We start from the raw sequence: 27,920 nt of genomic DNA, 5'->3' as shown, positions 1-27,920 counted from the left end.
TAACAATGTGAATAAAATAATCAAAATAGGGTCTGAACTAGTTTAACTTGAGGAACCACCCAAGAACAAAGTCAAATGTCATCTTGCCATTCTATTCATTTTCAAACTAATCTTCACAAAATATCACCTAATTCACAACAGACAAACAATATTAATTTTCAGGTGATATTTTATAATGAGTGCTATACTGGGTTGAACAGTGTCCCCCTAAATTTATGTCTACCTGAAACTTCAGAATGTGACCTTATTCGGAAATAGAATCTTAGAAGATGTAATTAGTTAAGACAAAGTGATATGGGATTAGAGTGTGCCTTAAATCCAATAACCAATATCTTTATAAGAGAAAGGAGAGGAGGTTCAGGTACACAAACACACAGGGAAGAAAGCCATTGGGCAGCAAAGACTGGAGAGATGCGGCTGTGCCAAGGATTGCTGGCAGACCAGAAGCTGGGAGAGAGGCACAGAATAGATTGTTCCTCAGAGCCTTCAGAAGGAATCAACCCTTGCAATCCTTGGATTTCAGACTTCAGGTCTCTTAAATAGTGAGAGGATATATTTCTATTGTTTTATACTACCAAGCTCATGGTAATATCTTATGAATGGCCTAGAAAACTAATACAAATGGTAAAAAAGGAAAGTGTCATAAATATGGTCCTTGTACCAAAAAGTTAGAAAATTTTATTAATGTTTAATAATAATAAAATAGCCAAGTGAAGTAATTTAGAGAAAAATCCTCTCTTTTAGTTTTTCTTAACTTGGTAGTTCTAAAGGGCAAGGAAAGTCATAAATACCAGCAGCTCAACTGCAGGAGGGGGCTAACTTGATTTGGAATGAAGCACATACTCCAAGAAGATATATAGGCTAGATTGAGGTTTTGGTACCGGTAGGGGCAAGAAACAGACCAACAGAGTTAAAAGAAATGTAACAGGGAGATCTGGAGAACAAGACAGCCACAGTGGTTGATAAGCTCACATATACTCCTTATAGTCCAGAAGGCTGTGTGTGCTTAGGAGAGACTGGAGAGGGCATTAGTTATCTATGCATTCCCAGATGAATGTGAAACCTGGTATGTTTATATAAGAGACATGAGAAGGTGTGTCAAAAAGTAAAAGTCAGACAGACTTGTAAACTGCCTAAATTTTTAATGTGTCCCCCAACCCACATACAGATCCATTGGAAAAGGGTGGAAGCTTTGCTGGTTCAATGTAAGCACAACCTCTGATGAATCATTGACACACTATTAAGCTATGTTGACTCAGAGTAACCCTTAGGAAGCTGGCCTTAAAAATAAAAAAAAACAATTTAAAAATAAAAAATTTAAGTGATATTAGCAGGTACACAATGTAAGAAAGACAGACACTACAGAATTAGTCCAGACAAACAAAAAGAAACAATAAAAATTACCTCTGGGGTGGATGATTTGCAATTCAGGGTTGCTCTTACATATTATATAAAATTACTTTTCAACAACAAAAAAATTTATAGCATGCAAAGAAATAAGAAAATATGACCATACATAAGAGAAAAAAAAGCACTAAATAGAAACTCTCTTAGGAGGTCCAAATGTTAGACTTAGCAGATAAAGATTTCACAATTGCTATTATTAATACTTCATGTTCAAAGAACTAAAGGGAACAATAAAAATTAAAGGAAAGGGAGATTCCAAGATGGCAGTGAAGTAGGCAGATGCACAGACTGCCATCTCCCACCACCAAAATGGATTAAAAATTAATTTAGAAACAATCATTGTGAAAAACCAACTTTGGACTAAAAGAACAGGACTCAAAACCAAGGAGCACAGAAGAATCCAAACCAATCCTGGTAGGGAGTGTGGGGGCACAGTGGGGGCTCCCTTGCTCCCAAGTGTGAGGGGAGGCTGAGTTTGAGGTCCAGAAGGGCTCTCATTACAAGGAGAGAGACCCTGAGAGGTGAGAGCCCTCAGTCTCAGAACCAGAGACCCAGCCTAGAAACCCAGGGACTGGAGGAGACAGCTGGACAGCATCGAGTGGGGAGAAGAGCGAAAGTTCTGTACGAGGAAAGTGGTTAGGGTGCCTTAAAGGAACAAAGCAGAAAATATCACTCACAGCCACTTGCCTAGGGCTCCGGAGGCGAGTAGGGCTGAGAGGATTGACTGGTCACACATGAGGAAAGTGGGGAGAGCAAGACAAATAGTGATGGGGAGAAGAGTGCCTTGGCTGACCTGAGTTAAGCTGACTCATTCTTCAGTGTGGTGGTGGCCACAGCTGGGGGAGGGGCTGATTCCCCTGCCCAGCACAAGCCTAAATAGGATCCAGGTGTCCCACCTCCAAAAAGCTCTCCAGCTCCAATCAGCATGAAAATCACCACAAAAAAGAGAAAATAAGGAGGGGCAGTGACTCAGGTTTCTGGGGAGAACCAAGCTACACTTCGCCCTTCATAATGACAACCAGCCCCACCCACAGAGAGTAACTGGTAGAACACACCTTCAGATTCATACCCACTGCATTCCTGGATATAGTTTCAACTAAGCCCCCTGCTGAGATCAACAGACAAGCTCCCCGATGAGTTAAGCAAACAGACAGCAGGCAAATCAAGACTTTAAAGCGGCTCTACTAGTTAAGAAGACCACATCTCGAACAAGCCTGCAAACCATACACAGAAACAATGGGAAGACAGAGGAACGTAAGCCATATGAATCAACAAGAAAAATTCCCAGAAAAAAAATGGATGAAATGGAAATAATTAAATTACTGGATGCAGAGTTTAAAATAATGATTGTTAGGATGCTTAAGGCTCCCAAAGCTACAATAGATGAACTTAATGAGCACCTAAATAAAGAAATTGTAAGCATCAAAAAGGACACTGAAATTATAAAAAAGAACCACACAGAAAAGATAAACACAATATCAGAAATGAAGACTACACTAGAAGAAATTAAAAGCAGGATGGATGAAGCAGAGGATCAAATCAGCAACTTAGAGGACAAGATAAGCAAAAGCAGGGAAGTAGAACAGCATAAAGAAAAGAGGATCAAAAATGTCTAAAGAAACTCTAAAAGAGCTCTGTGACAACATGAAGAGAAATAATATCTGCATAATAGGGGTTCTTGAAGGATAACAGAAAGAACAAGGGATAGAGAACCTGACTGAAGAAATCATAGCCAGAAATTACCCTGAACTGATGCAGGAAAGAGTCATACTAGATCAACTGGATTTAATAGATATCTTCAAAACCTTTCACCCTAAAGCAGCAGAATACACATTCTTTTCAAGTGCTTATGGTACATTCTATAGGATAGACCACATGTTAGAGCATAAAGTGAGTGTCGACAATTTTAAAAAGATTGAAATCATATCAAGCATCTTCTCTGATCACAATGGCATGAAACTAGAAAATACTACAATAGAAAAACTGACAAACATTCAAACATTTGGAAACTAAACAGCGTGTATTAAATAACAAATGGATCAACAATGAGATCAAGAAAGAAATAAAAAATTTCCTTGAAAAAAATGAAAATGAGCATACAACAACTCAAAATTTATGGGATACAGCAAAAGCAGTCCTGAGAGGGAAGTTCATAGTATTACAGGCATACTTTAAGAAGCTAGAAAAAGCTCAAATAAACAACTTAACCCTGAAACTAAAAGAATTAGAAAAAGAACAGCAAGTCAAGCCCAAAGGATGTAGAAGGAAGGAAATAATAAAGAGCAGAGTGGAAATAAATGTCATAGAGGCTAAATAAACAATACAGAGGATCAATAAAACCAAGAGCTGGTTCTTTGAAAAGGTAAACAAGATTAATAAACCTTTAACCAGACTCACCAAGAAAATAAAGGAAAGGACTCAAGTAAATAAAATAAGAAATGAAAGTAGAGAAGTAACAACAGACACAGCAGAAATACAAAGGATTGTAAAAAAATACTACAAAAAACTGTATGCCAAAAACTAGACAACCTAGATGAAAAAGATAAATTCATTGAAACATATAATCTTTCAAAAATCAGTCGGGAAGAATCAGAAAACCTAAACAGACCAATTACAACAAATGAGATTGAAACAGTTATCAAAAACTCCCAACAAACAAAAAGCTCTGGGCCTGACAACTTCACAGGTGAATTCTACCAAATATTCAAAGAAGAACTAACTTCTATCCCTCTCAAGTTATTTCAAAAAATTCAAGAGGAGGGAAGACTTGCAAGCTCCTTTATGAGGAGACCATAATTCTGATTCCAAAATCAGGCAAAGACAATACAAAGAAAGAAAACTATAGGCCAATATCTCTGATGAACTTAGATGCTAAAATCCTCAACAAAATATTAGCAAACCAGATCCAGCAATACATGAAAAAAATCATACATCATGATCAAGTGGGATTTATTCTGGGGAAGAAAGGCTGGTACAATATTCACAAATCAATCAATGTGATTCATCACATAAACAAAAGGAAGAAGAAAAACCACATAATATCAATAGATGCAAAACAAGCATTTGATAAAATCCAGCACCCATTTATGATAAAACTCTCAGCATAATAGGAATACAGAGAACATACCTCAAGATAATAAAAGCAATCTATGAGAAACCCACAGCCAACATCATACTCAATAGGAAAAAGTTAAAAGCAATCCCCTTAAGATCAGGAACAAGGCAGGGGTGCCCCCTTTAACCACTCTTATTCAACATAGTTCTGGAAGTCCTAGCTACAGCAATCAGACAAGAAGAAGAAATAAAAGGCATCCAAATTGTAGAAGAAGAGTAAAACTATCATTATTTTCTGATAATATGATACTGTACATAGAAAACTCTAAAGTCTCAGTCAAAAATCTACTGAGCCTGATAAATTAATTCAGTAGGGTGGCAGGATATAAAATTAATATTCAGAAATCAGAGGCATTTTTATATACCAACAATGAACTGTCTGAAAAAGAAATTAAGAAAACAATCCCCTTCACTATTGCAACAAAAAAAAATAAAGTACCTAGGAGTAAATTTAACCAAGGAGGTTAAAGACTTGTACTCAGAAAATTATAAAACATTGATAAAAGAAATCAAGGAAGATACAAACAAGTGGAAGCATATACCATGTTCATGGAAAGAAAGAATAAACATCATTAAAATGTCTATATTACTCAAAGCAATTTGTAAATTCAATGCAATTCCTATTAAAATACCAATGACATATTTCAAAGATATAGAACAAATATTCCAAAAATTCATATGTAACCAAACAAGAACATGAATAGCCTCAGCAATCTTGAAAAGGAAGAATAAAGTGGGTGGTATCACACTTCCTGAAATCAAGTTATACTACAAGGCCATTATTTTACTTAAAACAGCTTGGTACTGGCATAAGAACAGGCATATAGATCAATGAAACAGAACAGAGAACCCAGAAATAAACCCGCACCTTTATGGACAATTGATATTTGACAAAGAAGGTAAGAGCATACAATGGAATAAAGACAGTCTCTTTAACAAATGATGTTGGGAAAATTGGACACGTACTTGCAAAAAAATGAAACTAGACCACCAACTTACACCATTCACAAAAATAAACTCAAAATGAATAAAAGACTTAAATGTAAGTCATGAAACCATAAGCATCTTTGAAGAAAATATAGGAAGTAAGCTCTCCAACATCACTCGCAGCAATATATAAATATTTGCTGATTTATCTCCACAGGGAAGTGAAATAAAAGACAGGATGAGCAAATGGGACTATATCAAACTAAAAAGCTTTTGCACAGATAAAGACAATAGAAACAAAATAAAAAGACAAACCACACAATGGGAGAACATATTTGACAATACATTTGATAAGGGGTTAATAACCAAAATTTATAAAGAACTTGGTAAAACTCAACACCAGGAAGATAAACAATCCAATCAAAAACTGGGCAAAAAAAATGAATAGACACTTCTCCAAAGAGGACATACAGATGGCCAATAGGTAGATGAAAAAATGTTCAACATCACTAATCATTAGAATAATGCAAATTAGAACCACAATGAGATATCACCTCACACCAGTCAGAAGAATGGTGCTCATTAACAAAACAACACATAATAAGTGCTGGTAAAGATGTGGAGAAAGGGAAACACTCTTGCATTGCTGGTGGGAATGCAGACTGGTGCAGCCACTGTGGATATCAGTATGGAGATTCCTCAAAAAATTAAAAATGGAACTGCCTTTTGACCCAGCCATCCACTTTTAGGAATATATCACAAGAACACCACATCAATGATTCAAAAGAAGAAATGCACCCCCATATTTATGGCAGCATTGTTTACAATAGTCAAGATCTGGAACAGCCCAAGTGTCCATCAGTGGACGAGTGGATTAAAAAGCTATGTTACATATACACAATGGAATACTGTGGAGCCATGAACAAGAAGGAAATCTTACCTTGTGCGACAACATGGATGGTCCTGGAAACTATTATGTTAAGTGAAATAAGCCAGGCAGAGAAAGAAAATTATCATATGATCTCACTCATTTGAGGAATCCAATGAACAATATGAATAGAGGAATGGAATAGAGACAGAGTTGGGATCAATGGGACCAGAGGGAAAGCGGACAGAGGGAAAGGGTATTATAAGATGGGATCAGAGAAGGGAAAGAGATTGGTAGAATTATATACACATAACACAGCATTATAGAGAGCAGAAAAGCAAATCCTGGAGGGAAGGTGGTAGGGCGTTGTGAGGAGAGGGGCATGGTGGAAGTTGAGGGGAACATGGGGGAGGGGGATGCATTTGAGGGGACACTAGAATCTATGTAAACACAAAAAATAAATATAAAAATAAAAAAAATTAAAGAAAAGTATAAACATATTGACTGGCCAAATACAAATAAAGTAATAGAAATTATTTTTAAAATGATCAAATGAAAATCTTGGTACTGAAATGACTCCTCACATAAAGAAAGACACAGTAAAATTATCAGCTGAATTTTTATCAGAAGTGATGGAGACCTGAAGACAGTAGAATGATTGAAGGAAAATTACTGCATTCAAGAATTCTATATTCAGCAATCAATCCTTCAAAACTTAAAGCAGAATTTATACCTTCGCAGAAAACTAAAGAACAGAATTTGTTGTGAGATAAATCTGCCTTAAAAGAAATAAAATAAAAAATAGAAATCTTTTAGGTTAAAAGGAATGATACCAGATTGCGACTGAAAACTACATAAAGAAAGAAAGAACATTAATAAAGGTAATTACATAGGTAAATATAAAAACATTTAAAATAGTCATTGCTCTTAACTAAGTCAAATAATAATTTCATAAAACAAAACCTATAAAACTGTATTGTTGGGCTTACAACATATAAAGATATATTTAGAGTAATAACAGTACAAAGGAAGTAGAAATAGAGCTTTATTGGAGTAAAGTTTGTACATTTAACTGGAATTAAGTTAGTATTACTCCAAAATATATTACAATGAGTTAAAATGCATTATAAAAAGAAACTACTAATAAAATAATTAAAATAATACTTTAGACAATACCTTTTTTGCATAAATGGCAGGCAGTAAATGAGAAACAATACGAAAAACAGAAAGTAAGAATTGAAAAACAGCAAGTTGACAAATGTAAATTTAACTATATCAATAACTGCATTGAATGTAAATGAATTAAACACTTCAAATTATAAGCAGAAACTATCAGGCTGAAAATAAATAATATCCAGTTAAAATAAAGACACAATTTTAACATCAAAGATACAAATAAGTTGAAAGTAAGAGGATAAAAAAGATACTGTGCAAACACTAATCATAAGAGACTGGAATGACTATATTACTAGCAGACAAAACAGACTTTAAGACAAAAATGTCACTAGAGACAATGTGGGACATTTTTATAGTAAGAGTCAATTTATGAGAAAGATATTACAATTAGAAATATACACATACCAATAACATTAAAATACATAAAATAAAATTGAAATATTGGAAAGTAAAAAATTCGACAATAATAGATGGGGACTTTAATACCAAATTTTCAATTATGAATAGAACAACTAGACAGAAAATCAGCAAGGATACAGAAAACCTGACCAATGGTACCAGCTAACTTGACCTGATTGATATGTACAGAACACTCTTATCTAACAACAGCAGGATACAAATTCTTTTCTAGTGCATATATAATGTTCTTCAAGACAGACCATATGCTAGGCCATAACACAAGTCTTAATACATTTAAAGGAATTAAATCATATAATATATGTACCCTGACTGCAACAGACTCAAATTAGAATTCAACAACAGAAAGAAATTTGAGAAATCTATAAATATTTAGAACTTAAACAACAGCTCAGATAAGGGCCTAATATCCAAACTTTACAAAGAACTCATAAAACTCAACAACAAACAAACAAACAATCCAATAAAAAAATGGGAAGAGAACATGAACAGACACTTCTCCCAGGAAGAAATACAAATGGCCAACAGATATATGAAAAGATGCTCAGCTTCATTAGTTATTAGAGAAATGCAAATCAAAACTACAATGAGATACCACCTCACCCCTGTTAGATTAGCTATTATCAACAAGACGGGTAATAGCAAATGTTGGAGAGGCTGCGGAGAAAAGGGAACTCTCATCCACTGTTGGTGGGACTGTAAAGTAGTACAACCATTATGGAGGAAAGTATGGTGGTTCCTCAAAAAACTGCAAATAGAACTACCTTATGACCCAGCAATCCCTCTACTGGGTATATACCCCAAAACCTCAGAAACATTGATACGTAAAGACACATGTAGCCCCATGTTCACTGCAGCACTGTTCACAGTGGCCAAGACATGGAAACAACCAAAAAGCCCTTCAATAGAAGACTGGATAAAGAAGATGTGGCACATATACACTATGGAATACTACTCAGCCATAAGAAATGATGACATCAGATCATTTACAGCAAAATGGTGGGATCTTGATAACATTATACGAGTGAAATAAGTAAATCAGAAAAAAACAAGAACTACATGATTACATACATTGGTGGAACATAAAAATGAGACTAAGAGACATGGACAAGAGTGTGGTGGTTACCAGGGGTGGGGGGAGGGAGGACATGGGAGGGAGGGAGGGAGAGAGTTTGGGGGAGGGGGAGGGGCACAGAGAACTAGATAGAGGGAGGCGGAGGACAATCTGACTTTGGGCGAGGGGTATGCAACATAATTTAATGACAAAATAACCTAGACATGTTTTCTTTGAATATATGTACCCTGATTTATTAATGTCATCCCATTATCATTAATAAAAATTTATTAAAAAAAAAATAATAATCCAAGAGTCAAAGAAGAAATCACAAGGGGAGTTAAATACTATTTTTAATAAAGTGAAATGGAAAATGTATAAAAACATATGGGATGATACCAAAGGCACAATACATGAAAGAAATAATAATCTGGACTTTATTAAAATTAAAAACTGCTGCTCTGCAAAAGACAATATTAAGAGAATGAAAGGACAAGTTACAGACTGGGATAAAATACTTGTAAAATACACATTTGATACAGATACAATCCAAAATATACAAAGAACTCTTACAATTAACAAACAAGATGATCTTAACAGCTATCTCACCGAATAAGATACACAGATGGCAAATAAGTATATGGAAAGATGCTCTACATCATATGTTATTATGAAATGCAAGTTAAAACACTGAAATATCAGTACTACTCATTACAATGGCCAAAATCTGTAACAGTGACAATGCTGAATATTAGCTAGAATGTGGAGCAACAGAAACTCTCAGTCATTGCTGGTGGGAATACAAAATGATAGTCACTTTGGAAGAGTTCGGTGGTTTCTTACAAAACATTCTTACATAAAATTCAACAATCATGCTCTTTGTTATTTACCTAAACTGGCTGAAACTTAAAATCTACACTTTTGTCTGCACATGGATTTATAGCAGCTGTTCCATAATTGCCAAAACTTGGAGACAACCAAATGTCCTTCAGGTAAATGTATAAATAAACTAGTACATCCAGACAATGGAAATTATTCAGCACTAAAAAGAATGAGCTATCAAGCCATGAAAAGGCCACATCCTATATGATTCTAATTATATGACATTATGAAAAAGGCAAAAATATAGAGATAGTGAAAAGATCAGTGGTTTTCAGGGTCAGGGAGAGAAGGAGTGGGGGGATGTCAATAGGTGGAGCACAAGGCTGTGAAAATACTCTATATGATGTCATAATGATGAATACATGTCATTACACATTTGTCCAAACCCATAGTATGTGCTCTTGAAAAGTGAACCAAAATGTACTATGGATTTGGAGTGATTATTATGTATTAATTTAGGTTCATCAGTTGTAACGAATGTACCACTCTGGAGAGGGATGTTGATAGTGGTGGAGGTTATGCCTGTATGGGAGCAGGAAATATATGAGAAATCTCTGTAGCATCCTTTCAATTTTGCTGTGAACCTAAAACTCCTTCAAAAAACTCATAAAAATGAAGAAAATGTGGACACACATAGAGATACTAGGGTTGCACACACAAGGAAGGACATGGGAGGACATAGTGAGAAGATGGTCATGTACAAACCAAGGAGAGAGGCCTCAGGAGAAACCAGATCTGTTGATACCTTGATCCTGGGCTTCTAGCTTCCAGAACAGTGAGAAAATAAATTTCTGTTGTTCAGGGAAAAAAGCAACAATTACAGAAATTTATAGCCTTAGACTCCTGTATTAGAAAAGAAGGAAGATCACAAATCAATAAAATGTTTCTATCTTATGAAATGAGAAAAAGAAAACTAAACACAAAGCAAGGAAAAGGAGTGAAATAATAAAAACGAGAGTGGAAATCAATAATAAAAAATAGAGAAATTCAATAAAAGCAAAAGTTTTTTTATTGAAAAGATCAACAAAATTGAAATACCTTTAGCTAGACTGACCAAGAAAAAAAGAGAGAAGTCAAAGATTAACAAAATTAGGAATGAAAAGGAGAACACTACTAAGGACCTCACCTTAATAAAAGGGATATGGAATGACTGTGAACAACTTTATGCCAATAATTAACACAATTTAGATTAATTGAAAAACTTTCAAAAAAGACAAATTACTAAAACTGACTTAAAAAGAAATAGAAAATCTAAATAGACCTATAACAGAAAAAAAAAATTGAATTAGCCATTAAGAATATTCCACAAAGAATGCACAGACCCAGATGAAGTCATTGGTGATTTATATAAACTATTTAAAAAATAATAATACCAATCCTTCACAAACTCTTATCAAAAAATGGAAGAAGAAGGAACACTTGCCAGTTTACTTTATGAGGCTAACATTCCCCTGATGCCAAAGCTAGAAAAAGATATCATAGGAAAAAAAACCTATAAATTAATGTTCCTCATAAACAGAATAAAAATTCCTAATAAAATATTAACAAACTGAATCCAGCAAGATATTAAAAAGTATTATAAACCATGACCAAGTGAGATTTATACTAGGAATAAAAGGTTGACTCAATATGAAAAGCCAACTAATATAAAATATTATATTAATAGAATAGAAAACCAAAAACACATTATCATTTTCAATATATGCAAAAAAAAAGCATTTGGCAACATCCAACACCTATTTCTGATAAGTACTCTCACAAACTATGAATAGAAGAGAAACTCCTTAATCTTATAAACAATACCTAAGAAAAATCTACATACTTAATGGTGACACATACTGAATGCTTAATGGTAAAACATCATACTTAATGGTGCAATATTGACTGTTTCCTCCCTAAGCTTCAGAACAAGGCATGAATGTGTGTTCTTGCCACTTATAGTCAACATTTGTATTAGAGGTACTAACCAGTGCAATCAGGCAAGGAAAAAATAAAATAAAAAGCATCTAAACTGAAAAGAAAGAAGTAAAATTGTCTTTATTCTGAGACAACACATCTTTTATACAGAAAATTCTAAATAATTCACAAATATGGGGGGAAATATTAGAGCTATAAAACAAGATTAGCAAGGCTTGGCAATAAAAGGTCAATACAAAAAATCAATTCTATCTCTGAACACTAACAATACATGATACAAATATGAAATTAAAAATAATTTCATTGTCAATTGCATCAAAAAAATAAAATACTTAAGAATAAACTTAACAGAAGACTAAATTTTATACACTGAGAACTATAAAACATTGTTGGGAAAAATTAAAAATTAAATAAGTGGGGAGATTATGCTCATGTATAGGAAGACTCAATATTTCTAAGGTAGCAATTCTCTCCAAACTAATCTAGATTCTACACTATTTCTATTAAAATTGAAGAAATTACAAATTGATCCTAAAATTGATATAAAAATGCAAACAACTAGCCAAAACAATTTTGAAAAATAAGAGCAAAGTTGGAGGACTTACACTTCCCAGTTTCAAAATTCATTATAAAGTTGTTGTAATCAAGATAACATAGTCCTAGTACAAAACTAGACATACAGATCAGTGGAAAAGAATTAAGAGTCCAAAAATAAGCTCTTTTATAGCCAATTGATTTTTGACAAACTTGTCAAGAGCATTCAAGAAACAGTGCTGAAACAAGTTGAGATTCACATACAAAAAGATAAATTTAAACTCTTACTTCATACCACAATAAAAAATTAACTCATAAGGAATCTTATGCCCAAATGTAAGAGCAAAAGCTATAAAAACTTTAGAAGAAAATATAGAAAAAGCAAATCGTGATCTTCGGTTAGGCAAAATCAAAATACCAAAAAGCAAGGTTCATAAAATTAAAAATTGATAAATTAAACTTTATTAAAGTTCAAAACTTCTGGCCTGACTACATAGTGGTGCAGTGGATATAGCGTCAAACTGGGACAAGAGGACCCAGGTTTGAAACCCCGAGGCCGCTGGCTTGAGTGTGAGCTCATCCGGCTTGAGCACTGGCTCACTGGCATGAATGTGGGATCACAGACATGACCCCATTGTTGCTGTCTTGAGCCCAAATGTAGCTGGCTTGAGTGCAAAGGTCAGTGGCTTGAGCCCAAGGTTGCTGGCTTGAGCAAGGGGTTATTCGCTTTGCTGCCCCCCCTCCACGTCAAGACTCGTATGAGAAAGCAATCAATGAACAACAAAGGTGGTGCGACAAAGAATTGATGATGCTTCTCATCTCTCTCCCTTCCTGGCTGTCTGTCCCTGTCTGTCCTTCTCTCTGTCTCTCTCTCTCTTTCTCTCTGTCTTGCTCTCTCTCTCTCTCTCTCTCTCTCTCTCTCACACACACACACACACACACACACACACACACACACACACACAGTTCAAAATGTCTATATTTCAAAAGATGCCACAAAGAAAATAAAAAGACAAGTTATAAACTGGGAGAAAATATTTGCAAATCATATATTTGATAAAGAATTTTTATCCAGAATATATTTAAAACTTTAACAACTCAATAAAATAAACCAATTAAAAGGGCAAAAAATTTGAGTACACATTTCACCAAAGAAGATGCAAGAATGGCTGATAAGTACACTAAAAGATGCTCAACATCATTTGTTTTTAGGGAAGTGCCAATGAAAGCATATTAAGATATTACTTCAGGCCCTGGTCAGTTGGCTCAGTGGTAGAGCATCATCAGCTCAGTATGTATATGTCCTGGGTTTGATTTCCTGTCAGGGCACACAGGAGAACTGACCATCTATTTCTTCATCTTTCCCCCCTCTCCCTTCTCTCTATCTTTCTCTTCCTCTCCCACAGCCAAGGCTCCATTGGAGCAAGTTGGCCCTGGTGCTGAGGTTGGCACTATGGCTAAATGACTAAAATGGCTCCAGTTGCAACAGAGCAACAGCTACAGATGGGCAGAACGTCAGCCCCTAGTGGGCTTGCTGGGTGGATCCTGATTGGGTGCATGCGGGAGTCTGTTTCTCTGCCTCCATGCTTCTCACTTAAGAAAAATACAAAATAATAATAATAATAATAAAATGATATTACTTCAAATTCACTAGAATGACTATTTAAAAACAAAACAAAATAAACAAACAAAACAGACTAAACAAATACAGACTCATAGAAACAGAGCAAAGGGATGGTTATCAGAAGAAGAGAGTGATGGGATGGGTGGTAAGGGGAAGGGGAATATAGTCAATAATATTGTGATAAGTTTACATGGTGACAGATGATTACTAGAATTAGTGGGGTGATCACATTGTAAGGTATAAAAATGTCAAAACACCATGTTATATGCCTGAAACTATACTGCTCACAAAAATTAGGGAATATTTCAAAATGAATATGAAGCAATAAAATATCCCCTAATTTTTGTGAGCAGTATAACAAATATATGATTGTATACCAACTATACTTAAATAAAAAATACATTAAAAAAAGAAAAATGTAAAGTGTTTCCAAAGATATAGAAAAACTGGGACTCATACATCTCTGATGAAAAAGCAAGATGATACAGCTACTTTAGAAAGTAGTTTGGCAGTTTGTAAAAAAACAACAACAACATAAATTTACCATAAAAACTAGTAACTCCAATCTCCTTCAAGGTTATCTTCCCAAAAGATATAAAAACATACAATATATCCATACAAAGACTTGTATGTGAATGTTTATAGCAGCATTATCTATCATAGTTTAAAAGTAGAAACAATCCAAGTGTCCATCATCTGGTGAATGGATAAGCAAAATATGATATGTATTATATTCATATGTTGGAAAACTCTTCAGCAATGAAAAAGAAAAACTATTTTTACATTCTATAACATGGATAAACCTGAAAACACACTAAATGAAAGAAGTCAGATGCAAAGAAGCCATATTGTATATTTCTGGTTTTATGAAATGTCAAAAAACAAATACATCTATAAAGACAGAAAGCAGTTCAGGGTTTCCTGGGACTGGAAATGAAAACTGGCATGAGGGGTCTCTTTGGAGTGATGAAAATGTTTTAAATTGGGCTGTGAAGATGGCTGTACAAGTCTGTGGATTTACTTAGAATCACTGAATTGTAAAATGAGTAGGAAGAAAAGGAGGGTGAAATGGAGGACTAGGGAAGGGAGAGAGGGAGGGGTATATTCATTGTTAGAAAAGAATAAGGTCAAGTCGATTATTTCAATTTTAATTACTAAAGGTGAAAAATGTGAGAGACGATAATGATAAACTTTTTAAATCTTATTCATTATCTGTCTCTTTTATTAAGATGTAGGAAGGAATATTTATTATTTACTGGTTTATCTCTTGAAACAAAAATAGTATATATTGGTATACACTAGGGAGTTAAGTATTTGTTGAATAAAAGTTGAATAAAGTGAAGAAAGCCAAGAAGTTTTAATATCACTTTTAAAAAAAAGCAAAGGGTAGTAGAAAAAGTACCTCCCTTTCAGTTAGAAGTCTCAAGTTCCTAACATAGATTTAGCACTTACTGTTGCCTTTAGAAATTTGCTTGATTTTTATCGATGTTTCCACACCTGCACAATATTTACTTATTTAGCATTTTGAGGTCCAAATAGAAGAGTATTAGGAAGTGCTATGTAAACTAAATAACATGCAAATATAGGATGACAATATTGTTACTAATTACAAATGTAAACCTCTAAGGAAGTAAATCTAGGTCTTTCATCACCAACCAGTGGCAGGAAATATGCATTGCCTTTAAAATAAAATAAAAAAAGATTCTCACAACATATTCTCTCTCTTTCTCTCTCTCTCTCTCTCTCTCTCATTCTCTGATAACAGCAGTTTTAAGATATAGTTGACATACTATAGAATTCACCAAGTTAATGTGTATAGTTCAATGGTTTTAAGTTATTCAGAGTTGTGCAACCATCATCACAACAAATTCTGGAACATTTTCATCAACCCAAAAGGATTATCATCCTTCAGTTACTGCTCTTCCTCAAAATCACCCCTATGGATAGATAACCATTAATTTACTTTCTGTCTATTTAGACTTGCCCATTCTGGACATTTCATATAAAAAGAATCACACAATGTGGTTTTTTGCAACTGGGTTCTTTCATTTAGCATAACCTTTTCAAGGCTCATCAATGTTGTAGCATATATCAAAACTCCATTACTAGTTATGGCCAAATAATATTCCATTGTATGGGTGCAATGCATTTTATTTATCTATTCATTCAGTTGATAGACATTGTGTTGTTTCTGTTGTCGGCTATTGTGAATAATGCTACTATGAATATTTGTGTACAAATTTTTCTTTCTTTTTCTTTTTTTAAATGAGAGAAGTAGAGATAGAGATACAGACTGCCACATGCACCCTGACCAGGATCCACCCAGAAACCTCCATCTGGGGTCCATGCTCAAATCAACAGACCTATTTTTATCATCTGAGGCTGACACGCTCAGACAAACTGAGGTATCTTGAGCGCCCAGGGCCCACGCTCAAACCAATCAAGCCACTGGCTGTAAGAGGGGAAGAAGGAGAGAAGGAAGAGAGAGAAGGGAAGAGAAGCAGATGGTTGCATCTCGTGCATGCTCTGACCAGGAATCAAACTCGGACATCCATATGCCAGGACAATGCTCTATCCACTGAGCCATCTGGCCAGGGCCATGTACAAGTTTTTGTGTGGACATTAGTTTTTTTTGTTTGTTTGTTTTTTGTTTTTGTATTTTTCCGAAGCTAGAAACGGGGAGAGACAGTCAGACAGACTCCTGCATGCGCCCGACCGGGATCTACCTGGCACGCCCACCAGGGGGCGACGCTTTGCCCACCAGGGGGCGATGCTCTGCCCCTCCGGGGCGTCGCTTTGCTGCGACCAGAGCCATTCTAGAGCCTGGGGCAGAGGCCAAGGAGCCATCCCCAGCGCCAGGGCCATCTTTGCTCCAATGGAGCCTCGGCTGCGGGAGGGGAAGAGAGAGACAGAGAGGAAGGAGAGGGGGAGGGGTGGAGAAGCAGATGGGTGCTTCTCCTGTGTGCCCTGGCTGGTAATCGAACCCGGGACTTCTGCACGCCAGGCCGATGCTCTACCACTGAGCCAACTGGCCAGGGCTGGACATTGGTTTTTATTTCTTATAGGTATAAACTAGGAGTGGAATTGCTAGGTCATATGTAATTCTATGTTTAACTTTTTGAAGAACTGCCAAATTATTTTCCAAAGCAGCTAACCATTTTATATTCCCACTAGCAGTGTGTGAGTCCAATTTTTCCACCTCTTTGTCAAAGTTGTTATTTTCCTTTTTTATTATTATGGCCATTCTAGTGGGTGTGAAGTACTATTTCATTGTGGTTTTAATTTGTTTTCCCTTGATAGCTAATGATGTTGAGCATCTTTTCATGTGTTTAATAACCATTTATATTTCTTCTTTGGAAATCCTTTGCCCAAAAGTATTCTTTTAATTGATTCTTATGTTGTCCTTAGTATGAAGTGAAACAACACATAAAATAAAATTCATAGTTCCAAGAGGTAGGTTTATACTGTGGCTTCATATTCTTTTTCATTTTGTAACTAATAGACTTAATTTTTATCTTTTAGAGCAATTTTCAGTTTATAGAAAATTGCATAAGTAGTACAGACAGACCCTATATACCCCATCCTCCCCATCCACACACTCAATTTCCCCCATTATTAACATCTTGTCCTAGGGTGGCACATTTGTTACAATTTATGAACCAATAATAATATGTTATTATAACTCAAGTATATGGTTTACATTAAGATTTGTTCTTTATATTCTAAGGTTGCATGGGATTTGGTAAGTACATAATGTCATATATCCATCATTACAGTCTGATGCAGAATAAATTCACCCTCCAAAATCTTGTACTCCACCTAGTCATCCTTCCCTCCATTCCCCTGAACTCCTGGAAACCACTGATCTGCTCACTCTCTATAACTCTACCTTTACCAGAACTTTATGTAGTTGAAATCATGGCTCACAGTCTCTTAAATGGGATATGGAGTTTGCCTCATAGGCTGTGAACAGTCACTGCTGGTGCATGCCCAGTACCCATTGTCAAAAAAACAACCAAAACAGATTTTCTAGCTTTGTCAACCTAATATGGACAGAGAAGTCACTGGTGTGTCAATGAAATGAGTCAGAACAACAGATTCCACCTTAGCTTTTACAAGTTACAGAAGGGACTTAAAGTATTTAAGAAGATCAGGCAAGAGAAAGAGTTAGATGGTTTTCTTTTAGTATCCTGTTCTAAGCAAACAAAGGTGAATGTTTAAAAAAATGAGTAAAAGGTTATAATTATTTGTTCTGTTTCTTAAAGAGTCAGTTGCACCTCAACGGTGGGTCATACCAGTGACAACAATAAAATAAATGACTTTGGTGGTATCAATGACTCATCCAATATCTACACATTTAACAGCTACCCCACAAGTGCTTTTTCCACTATCTAAATCTAACACTGACCAGGTAAGCTCGGTAAACTAGAACACTAAACCATGTTCATGAGAGAAATGGTTCTCCACACTGACAACAAACTCAAATAAAGAACTGATATAATTTAGACATCACTACGTTCCATCAATAATCAAAGAATAGAATTAAGTAAGCTATAAATTTATCACAACTTTGTGCATTATTTATATTTTTATCTTATATTATTTATTATTATATTATCTATTTCTCTGATTTATTCTATAATCCTTTCAAATTATAGTCTCCTTCCAATAATATATGAGGGTCCAGCGATTAAACAGTTTTAACTTTATCCTGCCTTTACCTTTAGATAACAAGCTCCAACAGACTAGGAATTCTTTGTTTTGTTAATTACTCTCCATCCAGTATTTTCTACCAAGAAATACGGTAGTGGGAAAAAAAGGACTTTAAGGATGTCCTCCAACTCCCGCTTGAGCACTTGGCATATTTTGCATATAAGGTGTTCAGAAGTACATACATATTCATTGCAAGAATGAGTAAATAGCATGGAGATATGTATATGGTTGGCTGTATGCAGAGAAAGAATTGAGGAGATGAAGGTGATTAAGATCAGGAGCATACAGGGGGAAGGAAAGGAGAAAAGTAAGCAGGTTTTTAAAAAACTACATATGATTTTTCATCTTCTTCTTTTCTCCTCTTCTATCCTCCTCTCATTCACTAACCATCAAACTTTATCCTATAAAAATACAGTTCTCTAAAGCTGTGGGCTATTACCTACCCTCATAAACAATTCGCAATGTGTTTGAAAACAATGGCTCAACCCTATATTTGGTCTTCTCAAGGCTACACACACAAATATATACAATTGAAATGTATAAATGGCTATATATAAGTACATAATACAATAATCCACACAATCACAGACTGAAAGCTTAATAACTATTGAGTGAATGAATGACTAAATAAAGCTGGGCTGACAGAAGCATCATCTCTAAGGAGCTAAATTTTACAAGGGCAGAAATTTGGTTTTATGAAATTGTTCGGTAGATATCAGATTCCAGGGAACTAACTCATGTAACTAAAATCATAAGAGAAATTGGTAAGTGTGTAGGTTAGGTGTAGGGTGAATATATGATACTAATTAAGTAATTATAGTAGCTTTTGTTCACAGAAGTAGGCAGATCTATTTAGGGACTGCACTTAATTTGAAGAGCAATTCATAATGTAGAGTTCAGTTAGAAATGCTGCATTATTTTCAGAAGACTTGTGTTAAGAATAACACTGTAAACAACAAACATCATGTCCTTAGAGCAGAATGTATTCTACACATCCAGGGTTTGATTACCAGCTTCAAAATTTCCACAGTTCTTTTTTACTTTAGATTTGCTAATGATTAACAGAAGTGCAAATAATTATAATCATCACCTAGCATTAAGCAAATACAGAGTTTACAATTTATGACATTTAAGGAAACATTTTATATCGACAGAATATAGACAAAAATCTGTATCAAGAAGGTCCTCCTTTGACAGGTTTTGACATCCTAAACTTTGTAATTTTCATCTCTTAATATTGTGTATATCTTGCTTTTGTTGTCTATAGTGCACAATATTCACTAATTTCAAAGAAGTGAAAAAAATTAAGTCAGTCACTTGAAGTTTAGCTACCTTCAGAGAAACAACCAAAGAAATGTCTACTTTGGTTTTTCCAGTGCTAGATTTGCTTTAAAGATAAAATATTTGTCAACAGGGTGTGGATATATGGAAGGATGAGAGATAAGAGGACTGACCAGTTCTGTTGTTCCTCCCTAAATCTGGGCAGAATGATTAAACTATTACCTCTGTCCCAAAAGATAAGGTTACAAAGAAGAAAATAGATAAAAGTTTGGAAAGACAAGTCTAGGCCAGGAGGATGACCGTGCAGATAATTTTTGAGGGGAAAGGGCCTGAATGGACAACACAATAGTTAAGAGACATTTAAAAAGATGATAATGAAAATAAAAAATTGTATGGCTACAGCAACTAAATAGCATTTTAAAAATGTAATTAGTTCCATCTCCAAACTATTTAGCATAATTTGGAGTAAGAAGGTGGAGTAAGAAGTAGAAAGAAAGATTCGGTTGTCTGGAATAGGTGGGTATATATAGAAAGATGCATGTACTCTCCTTCCCTACCCACCCCCACTACCAAATCACTGCTGTTATCCCAGTTAAAATTTATTTAGTTTAGGGCCCTGGCCGGTTGGCTCAGTGTTAGAGCATCGGCCCAGCATGTGAAAGTCCCGGGTTTGATTCCCAGCCAGGGCACACAGGAGAAGCACCCATCTGCTTCTTTACCCTTCCCCCTCTCCTTTCTATCTCTTTCTTCCCTTCCCACAATGAAGGCTCCATTGGAGCAAAAGTTGGCCCAGGTGCTGAGGATGGCTCCATGGCCTCCTCCTCAGGTGCTAGAATGGCTCTGGTTGCAATGGAACAATGGCCCACATGGGCAGAGCATTGCCCCCTGGCAGGCATGCCGGGTGGATCTTGGTCGGGTACATGCGGGAGTCTGCCTTTCTGCCTCCCTGCTTCTCACTTCAGAAAAATATAAAGAAAAGAAAAATACTTATTTAGTTTAGCAAGCTCCCACATTCATAGATGCCAAAAACAACGAAATAATTTGCCCATCAATCACTTATAAGAAAGTTTAACTGCTTTGGGTTTATCCACAGCTAGCTGAGATTTTTTACAAACCAATTTTATTTAGGTAGCAAAATATTTTAAAAAGAAGGCAAATAAAGCCTCTAAGCAGAACATGTATTCGCCAGTTCACCAGAGGCCCTATCAGTCCTTGTTGTCTTATTCTTACCCATTTTAAGCATTATACATAATTGGTCCTTCAGAACAGTTCTGATGCCCTGTTTGGGAAATGCACTGTTTGAAGAATATTTTGATCTGGGGAAGAAAGCTAAGCTGTGTGGAGTCTGATGTTACAGCAGGTTAAGGTGAAGTGGGTAGTCATGAATAGACAACATAAGATACTAAAGAATGTGAAGGAGTATAAAATAGAAGATGGGAAGGGGAGAGGTCAGGAAAGGACTTTACCTACTATGTAATAATTTTCCTAGTTCTAAGCTGATCACAGCATTCTTGCTTCTGTCATGGAATGTACAATACCCAGACAGGATGGGAAGATGAAAAGCCTCACATTACCCCAGTCCATTCCCCTACAGCAAAAGCATCTTTGGTTCAGCTCAGTTGCTCTCTGTCTCGTTTCTATCTCCTCAAATTTCCCCAACTCCGGGGGAAGAAGAGAGAAAGGAAGGGTAAGGGAACTACATTTCAGTTAAAGGCTACAGATAGAAAAATAAGATACATTTCTATAAGGCCCTCGTTCCTTCTTATCTTATTATGAGGACTTCCAATTCCAGAGTGCAATAAATTCACGTTCATGAGTACATGCGTGTGCTCCAAACAAATATAGGTTAGCTACTGATATACAAGGCCATGGACAAAAATGTTGACATCATTTTGTTACAGTAACTTTAGGAGAAGTCTTGGTTTATTAGACTCAATTGTCTTGTTCTAAGGTTTATCAAGATGTCTTTTGTTTAGAGAATCAGAATATTTTCAACCTTATACTATCCATAATTTCAACTAAAACTGATATTAATTGCCTCAATGATATTAGACAGTCATGGAATCTACAGAATATCACATATATCAGGGATTGGGAACCTATGGCTCGTGAGCCAGATGTGGCTCTTTTGATGGCTGCATCTGGCTCGCAGACAAATCTTGAATAAAAAAAAATAACATTAAAAATATAAAGTGTTCTCATGTATTACAATCCATTCATTTCCTACCGCTCATGTTCATGGTTGCGGGTGGCTGAGCCAATCACAGCTGTCCTCCGGGACAACACCAAATTTTTATTGGATAATACGTAATGTACACGGGTCGTTGTATGGCTCTCACAGAATTACATTTTAAAATATGTGGCATTCATGGCTCTCTCAGCCAAAAAGTTTCCCGACCCCTGACATATATCATACAAACATATATGTCATTAGGAAGAATACTGTAAATTTAAGCAATATTTCTCTAAAGTGTGTTCCATGGATTACTGTTCCATAGGATAATAGGTCACATACACACATACATATTTCCATGCTTAAATTAGACTGATCCCTGTGGAAAAAAAATGTGAGTCCCCTTATTAAAATATTAAGAATTTCAAGATGGTAACAGGAGAGCAGTAAGCCAAGCATGGGTCTCTGTGCGACTGTATGGATTGTCCACCCATGAAAGCAATCCTAGTTAAATGGCTTAAGAAATGATGGGTTAAAAAATGTTAAACAAATTTCATGGTAGCAGGACTTCTCAGCATTTTTATATGCTAATGTGCCCTCTAATATATTTGACTAAGCTCTTTTGAAGTATTATAAGGATCATCTTTTAGGACCAGTGATCCATAGAACACACACTGGAAACGCAGCTCAGGCTGTGCAGAGACAGGTTTTATCTGGTTCAACATCAATTCAGTTACAAATTACATAGGATATTTCCTCATATTTGGAATGAGGTAACTAGAGATCACTAGAGATGGAAATGGTGTGAATTTACTAAATCTACTATATCGCAAGACAATTTATCTTTTTATCCTTTATTTTCTCTATTGGGAGAAATAATATCCTTACTTACCATTACCCAGTTCCCAAGAAATGTTGTACTTTTTGCTGGCACTGTACTTCAACAGACTCAGGGCACTAGAACTGTTCCAGGAGTTATTGGGATTACGACGCAGTGCATTTAGAGCAAATATCAGGTGGAGTCCAGAGCAATCAGCAAAGTTATAAAGTTTGTCTAGAGACCTGGCTGGGAAGAAGCAGAGAAAGGCTTGTAACTTTCAAATCAACATTCCAACAACAGAAAAATGTTAGCTACAGAAAGCCTTTCTATGAGCTTCCTAATAGGGTTTTCACAGGGCGGCATCTGAAAGCTACCATTACCTTTGGTTCAGGAGGCAGGTTCAGGGTGATTTTAGAAAGCAGCATACATAATTGCAGATAGAGGTTGCAAACTGGCAACCAAGTCTAGTCCACAATATGTTTTATTTGTTAACCAAAAAAACTGAATTGCTAACATTTAAAATGGAAAAATATCACAAAGTAGCTAGATTTCTAGCTTTTCTCAAAAAGGTCTGGCACTGGTATCTCTGTAGTCCTTCATGAAATGATAGGAATAGTGTCAGAACACAAGACCAGAAAAGGACTGGCTGGTGAGTCTTGGAAAATAGGTCAGCCTAGCAGCACCTCCAAAGAAAACAAATCACACAATTCCACATTCAATATCTCTGAGAGTAAAAGTACTATAAACATTAGTAGTGATATGTTCATTGTCAGATTGATCCCAGATACCATCAGCTATTCACCATGTGTTCCATACCCATCCCATTCTACATTTCTGCTACCACCATTTTATTCTGGTTTTCATTTCCATTTGCATAAATGATCACAATATCTGCACTTGCATGTCTACTTCTAGATTCTTCCCATTCTGCTCAATTCATCTTCCTCCAATCACTCGTATCAGTTTTACTCACATGTCAAAACCTTTACCTTGGTTGGCAAACCATGGTTCGCGAGCCACATGCGGCTCTTTGGCCCCTTGAGTGTTTAGCAAAGGTCAGCTTAGGAGTACCCTAATTATGTTAATAACAATGTACCTACCTATATAGTTTAAGTTTAAAAAAATTGGCTCTCAAAAGAAATTTTAATTGTTGTACTGTTGATAATTGGCTCTGTTGACTAATAAGTTTGCCAACCACTGCGGGATATTCAAGACCATTTTCTTCCATAATTCTCCCCCATCAACTTCAGTTTTCTATTGGTGTCAATGAGCTCTTTGTTGGTGTCAGCTGGTTATATTTATTAAAGAATCCCCTATCCCACTGGCCTTTGTTCTAATTATTCTCCTCATTTGGCATGCCCTTTTCCCTCTATTAAACATATCCAGATCTTATTTGTCTTTTAGGCAGCATTTCCCAAGGTATGAATGGACATGACTTTTAAGTGGTATTCAGATTGAAAAAAATTTAGGTTAATAATTACGAACAGGTGTTCACATTCTCCTAGTATTCATTATTCAAGTTCCTAGAGCAGGGTTTCTCAAGTGGGGTTCTTGGAATACTAAAAGGTAAATCCATAAGACATCTCTAGGGTGTGTTCCACAGAAGATGATGCAGAGTGACCAAGGTGTCCCATTAGTAATTTCTTTCTTTTTTTTTTTTTGTGGATTTTTCTGAAGCTGGAAACAGGGAGAGACAGTCAGACAGACTCCCACATGCGCCCGACCGGGATCCACCCGGCATGCCCACCATGGGGCGACGCTCTGCCCATCCTGGGTGTCGCCATGTTGTGACCAGAGCCACTCTAGCGCCTGAGGTAGAGGCCACAGAGCCATCCCCAGCGCCCAGGCCATCTTTGCTCCAATGGAGCCTCGGCTGCGGGAGGGGAAGAGAGAGACAGAGAGGAAGGCGCGGCGGAGGGGTGGAGAAGCAAATGGGTGCTTCTCCTGTGTGCCCTGGCCAGGAATCGAACCTGGGTCCTCCACACGCTAGGCCGACGCTCTACCACTGAGCCAACCGGCCAGGGCATTTTTTTTTTCTGTTCTTTTTTTTTTTTTTTCATTAGTAATTATTATAGGTCTTTTGGACCTATAAAGTGAGACCATGGTCATTTGATTGAGTCCAGTGTCTGTTTTTAAAGTGGGATATAGCCCTGGCCTGATAGCTCAGTTGGTTAGAGCATTGTCCCAATATACCAAATTGTGGGTTCCATCCTGGGTCAGGGCACATACAAGAATCAACTAATGAATGAACAACAAATTTATGTTTCTCTCTTTCTCTCCCTCCTTCTCTCTCTAAAATCAATAAATAATAAAATTAAAGTGGGATAGAGAGGGGCTTCCATTTTCATCTTATTTGTATGGGAAAATATTTTTAAAGAAGAATTAAGTCCAAAAACAGAAATTATCTCATTTCAGTTGAAAATAAAACCATAAAAACTTATCTCACATTCAACTCAGAATCAAGTAACTAGGCAATAACAACAAAAGGCATTGGTTTCACATTAAAGAAATAAAATCTATTTTAGTTTCAAAATGGCAATTAAAATTAAAATTCATTTATAGGTCTACTAAAATCATCATGAAACCAACATGTTTATATTAGTTTTATAATTATCTATGAGGTTGACCATGCCATTCAATAAGAAAATAATTTCAAAGTTTTATATAAATTTTTTCTTAGGCTAGATAATATTATTTATATTGCTTTGACATATAGCTTTAGTAACTTTACTATTAACCATTGTTAATTTATTTTCATATTAAAAACAACATTAATTAAATTCATAAATTTTATTTAAATAAACCTAATAAGCCTACCATTAGAAAAAGTATATCCCATTTTGGCTTAAATCAGTTACTTAACAAAAACATATTTTGTTTGCCTTGTAAGTTTACAAATTAATAAAAAGGAAAGAAATGGATTAATTCTAAGAAACGAAGTTAATTGCTTATTTTCGTTTTCAAGAAAGGTGCTTCAAAGAGTTACTTTTTAGCTTTAAATAGGAGGGAACAACCTATACCTCAATAGCATTTGTATAATATAAATTTGTGATAAGACTTTTAGCTCTACTCAGGTAAGGTATCCAAAAAAATTAAGTAATGCATTTTAAAAAGGAAAAACTGAAGTTTCTTTTATCAATGCTACTGACCTATATGAAAGTTGGTATCCTTTGTGGAGAGGGGGTACCTACAAAAGGACAGGCTAAGAACTTGGCCAAACTAAACAAATCCTCAAAAAAATCACTCTTTTTAAAAGATCACTGATGGGGAGATGGAGGAGATTATGAGGAGATAGTGACGGACAAAGACTTGACTGGGTGGGGCAAGCACACAGTATGGTGTACAGAGATGTACTGAGGAACTGGGCACCTGAAACCTGTATAATTATGTTAACCAGTGTCATCCCAATACATTTAATTTAAAAAAGAAAAAAAATTCAAATGTAGAAATAGATAAGATCCACAAAATAATAGATTGGTTAGTTAAAATTCTAATAAAATTAAAAATAAATAAAAAAAATATAAAATAGCATTGGCAATTATTATTGAACTATAATATCTAAAACTAAATTATCACACTGAATACTATAAACTCTAAATATAATTTTTATCTAGAGATTCCCTGAGACTTGGGAATTATTATTTGAAGTGTTTCTCCAGTATAAAAAGTTTGAGAGGCCCTGGCCGGTTGGCTCAGCGGTAGAGCGTCGGCCTGGCGTGCGGGGGACCCCGGTTCGATTCCCAGCCAGGGCACACAGGAGAAGTGCCCATTTGCTTCTCCACGCCCCCCTCCTTCCTCTCTGTCTCTCTCTTCCCCTCCCGCAGCCGAGGCTCCATTGGAGCAAAGATGGCCCGGGCGCTGGGGATGGCTCCTTGGCCCCTGCCCCAGGTGCTAGAGTGGCTCTGGTCGCGGCACAGCGACACCCCGGAGGGGCAGAGCATCGCCCCCTGGTGGGCAGAGCATCGCCCCATGGTGGGTGTGCCGGGTGGATCCCGGTCGGGCGCATGCGGTAGTCTGTCTGTCTCTCCCCATTTCCAGCTTCAGAAAAATACAAAAAAAAAAAAAAAAAAAAGTTTGAGAAAGCTGTCATAAAGTTAAAGGATGTATAGGAAAATAAAATTTGTCCTAACACCAAGATATTCACTGTTGAACTGAGAACTGACTTAAATAGTCCTTCCACTAATTAAATAAATGATGTTTTCAATTTCTTCAATATGATGCAAACCCAGTATAAATTTATTGGAAAGTCAGGTTACAAATGTGAGCAAAAGAAGCATAATTGCATGAGATTAAAAAAAATGATAAGTGCTCAGATCACATGACAGTCCACTAACAAATTAGGATCTAGAAGAACAAATCAGCTACTTGAACAAGAGAAAACTCACAAGGATGAAAACTAAATAGATTGCTTATAAAATAATTTTAACATTAACAGGTCAAAAGAGGTCTATTTTTAAGTCTTTTAATATTTATGATTGTGTCACAAGTTAAATTATTTTATCAGAAAAATACTATTCAACTAAATAATATTTTGTTAATTCAAATTGTTCATAATTGCAACAACTTATAATTTGTTAAGTATGCAATGAAATACCTAGTTTTATAATTTTTAGTTTCATTTATAAATTAAAATCCTAATCAAACTTTTGCCTCAAAAATTAATATAAATAACTGATATTTTTTTAGGTAGATTGATTCCCTTTAAATGGTCTTTTTGTGGAACTTGAGCAGGTCCTCAATAACATTGTTTTGTTCAATGTCATTCTGTTATAACATTGATGAGATGTCACAGGAACTAAACTCTTGTTTATATAACTTAGTCTATGGTAAAATTGATTTCGTTATCGTAGTTTCACTTAAAGTCCTATCACAGAACCTATCAATGATTAAGTGAGGTCTTACTGTAATTATCTCCATATAATAAGGATTTCCTGTGTTTGTTTCATGTAATTTAGAGAAACAAATATATAACAAACACAAAAGCACATTAAACATGTGGTTTCGAGGATTTGA

The 27,920-nt window shown here is 35.7% G+C and overlaps 1 protein-coding gene across 2 annotated transcripts in view; it reads right to left on the bottom strand.

Annotated features, from left to right (window-relative positions):
* HPSE2 (heparanase 2 (inactive)) overlaps positions 1 to 27,920 on the bottom strand; it is a 773,696-nt gene that overhangs the window by 255,000 nt on the left and 490,776 nt on the right. Inside the window, exon 4 of one of the 2 annotated variants that reach the window (XM_066354936.1) lies at positions 22,980 to 23,153. The exons of the other annotated variant lie outside the window; for it this stretch is intronic. Within the exon in view, the coding sequence (XP_066211033.1) occupies positions 22,980 to 23,153 (174 nt within the window). The remainder of the gene's footprint in view (positions 1 to 22,979; positions 23,154 to 27,920) is intronic. 2 annotated transcript variants of the gene reach the window in all.

The sequence above is a fragment of the Saccopteryx leptura genome, chromosome 13 (assembly GCF_036850995.1).
Source record: "Saccopteryx leptura isolate mSacLep1 chromosome 13, mSacLep1_pri_phased_curated, whole genome shotgun sequence".
In the NCBI taxonomy this organism is placed as follows: domain Eukaryota; kingdom Metazoa; phylum Chordata; class Mammalia; order Chiroptera; family Emballonuridae; genus Saccopteryx; species Saccopteryx leptura.
The sequence above is the reverse complement of the archived record's forward strand: the minus strand, read 5'-3'. Positions and strand labels throughout refer to the sequence as shown.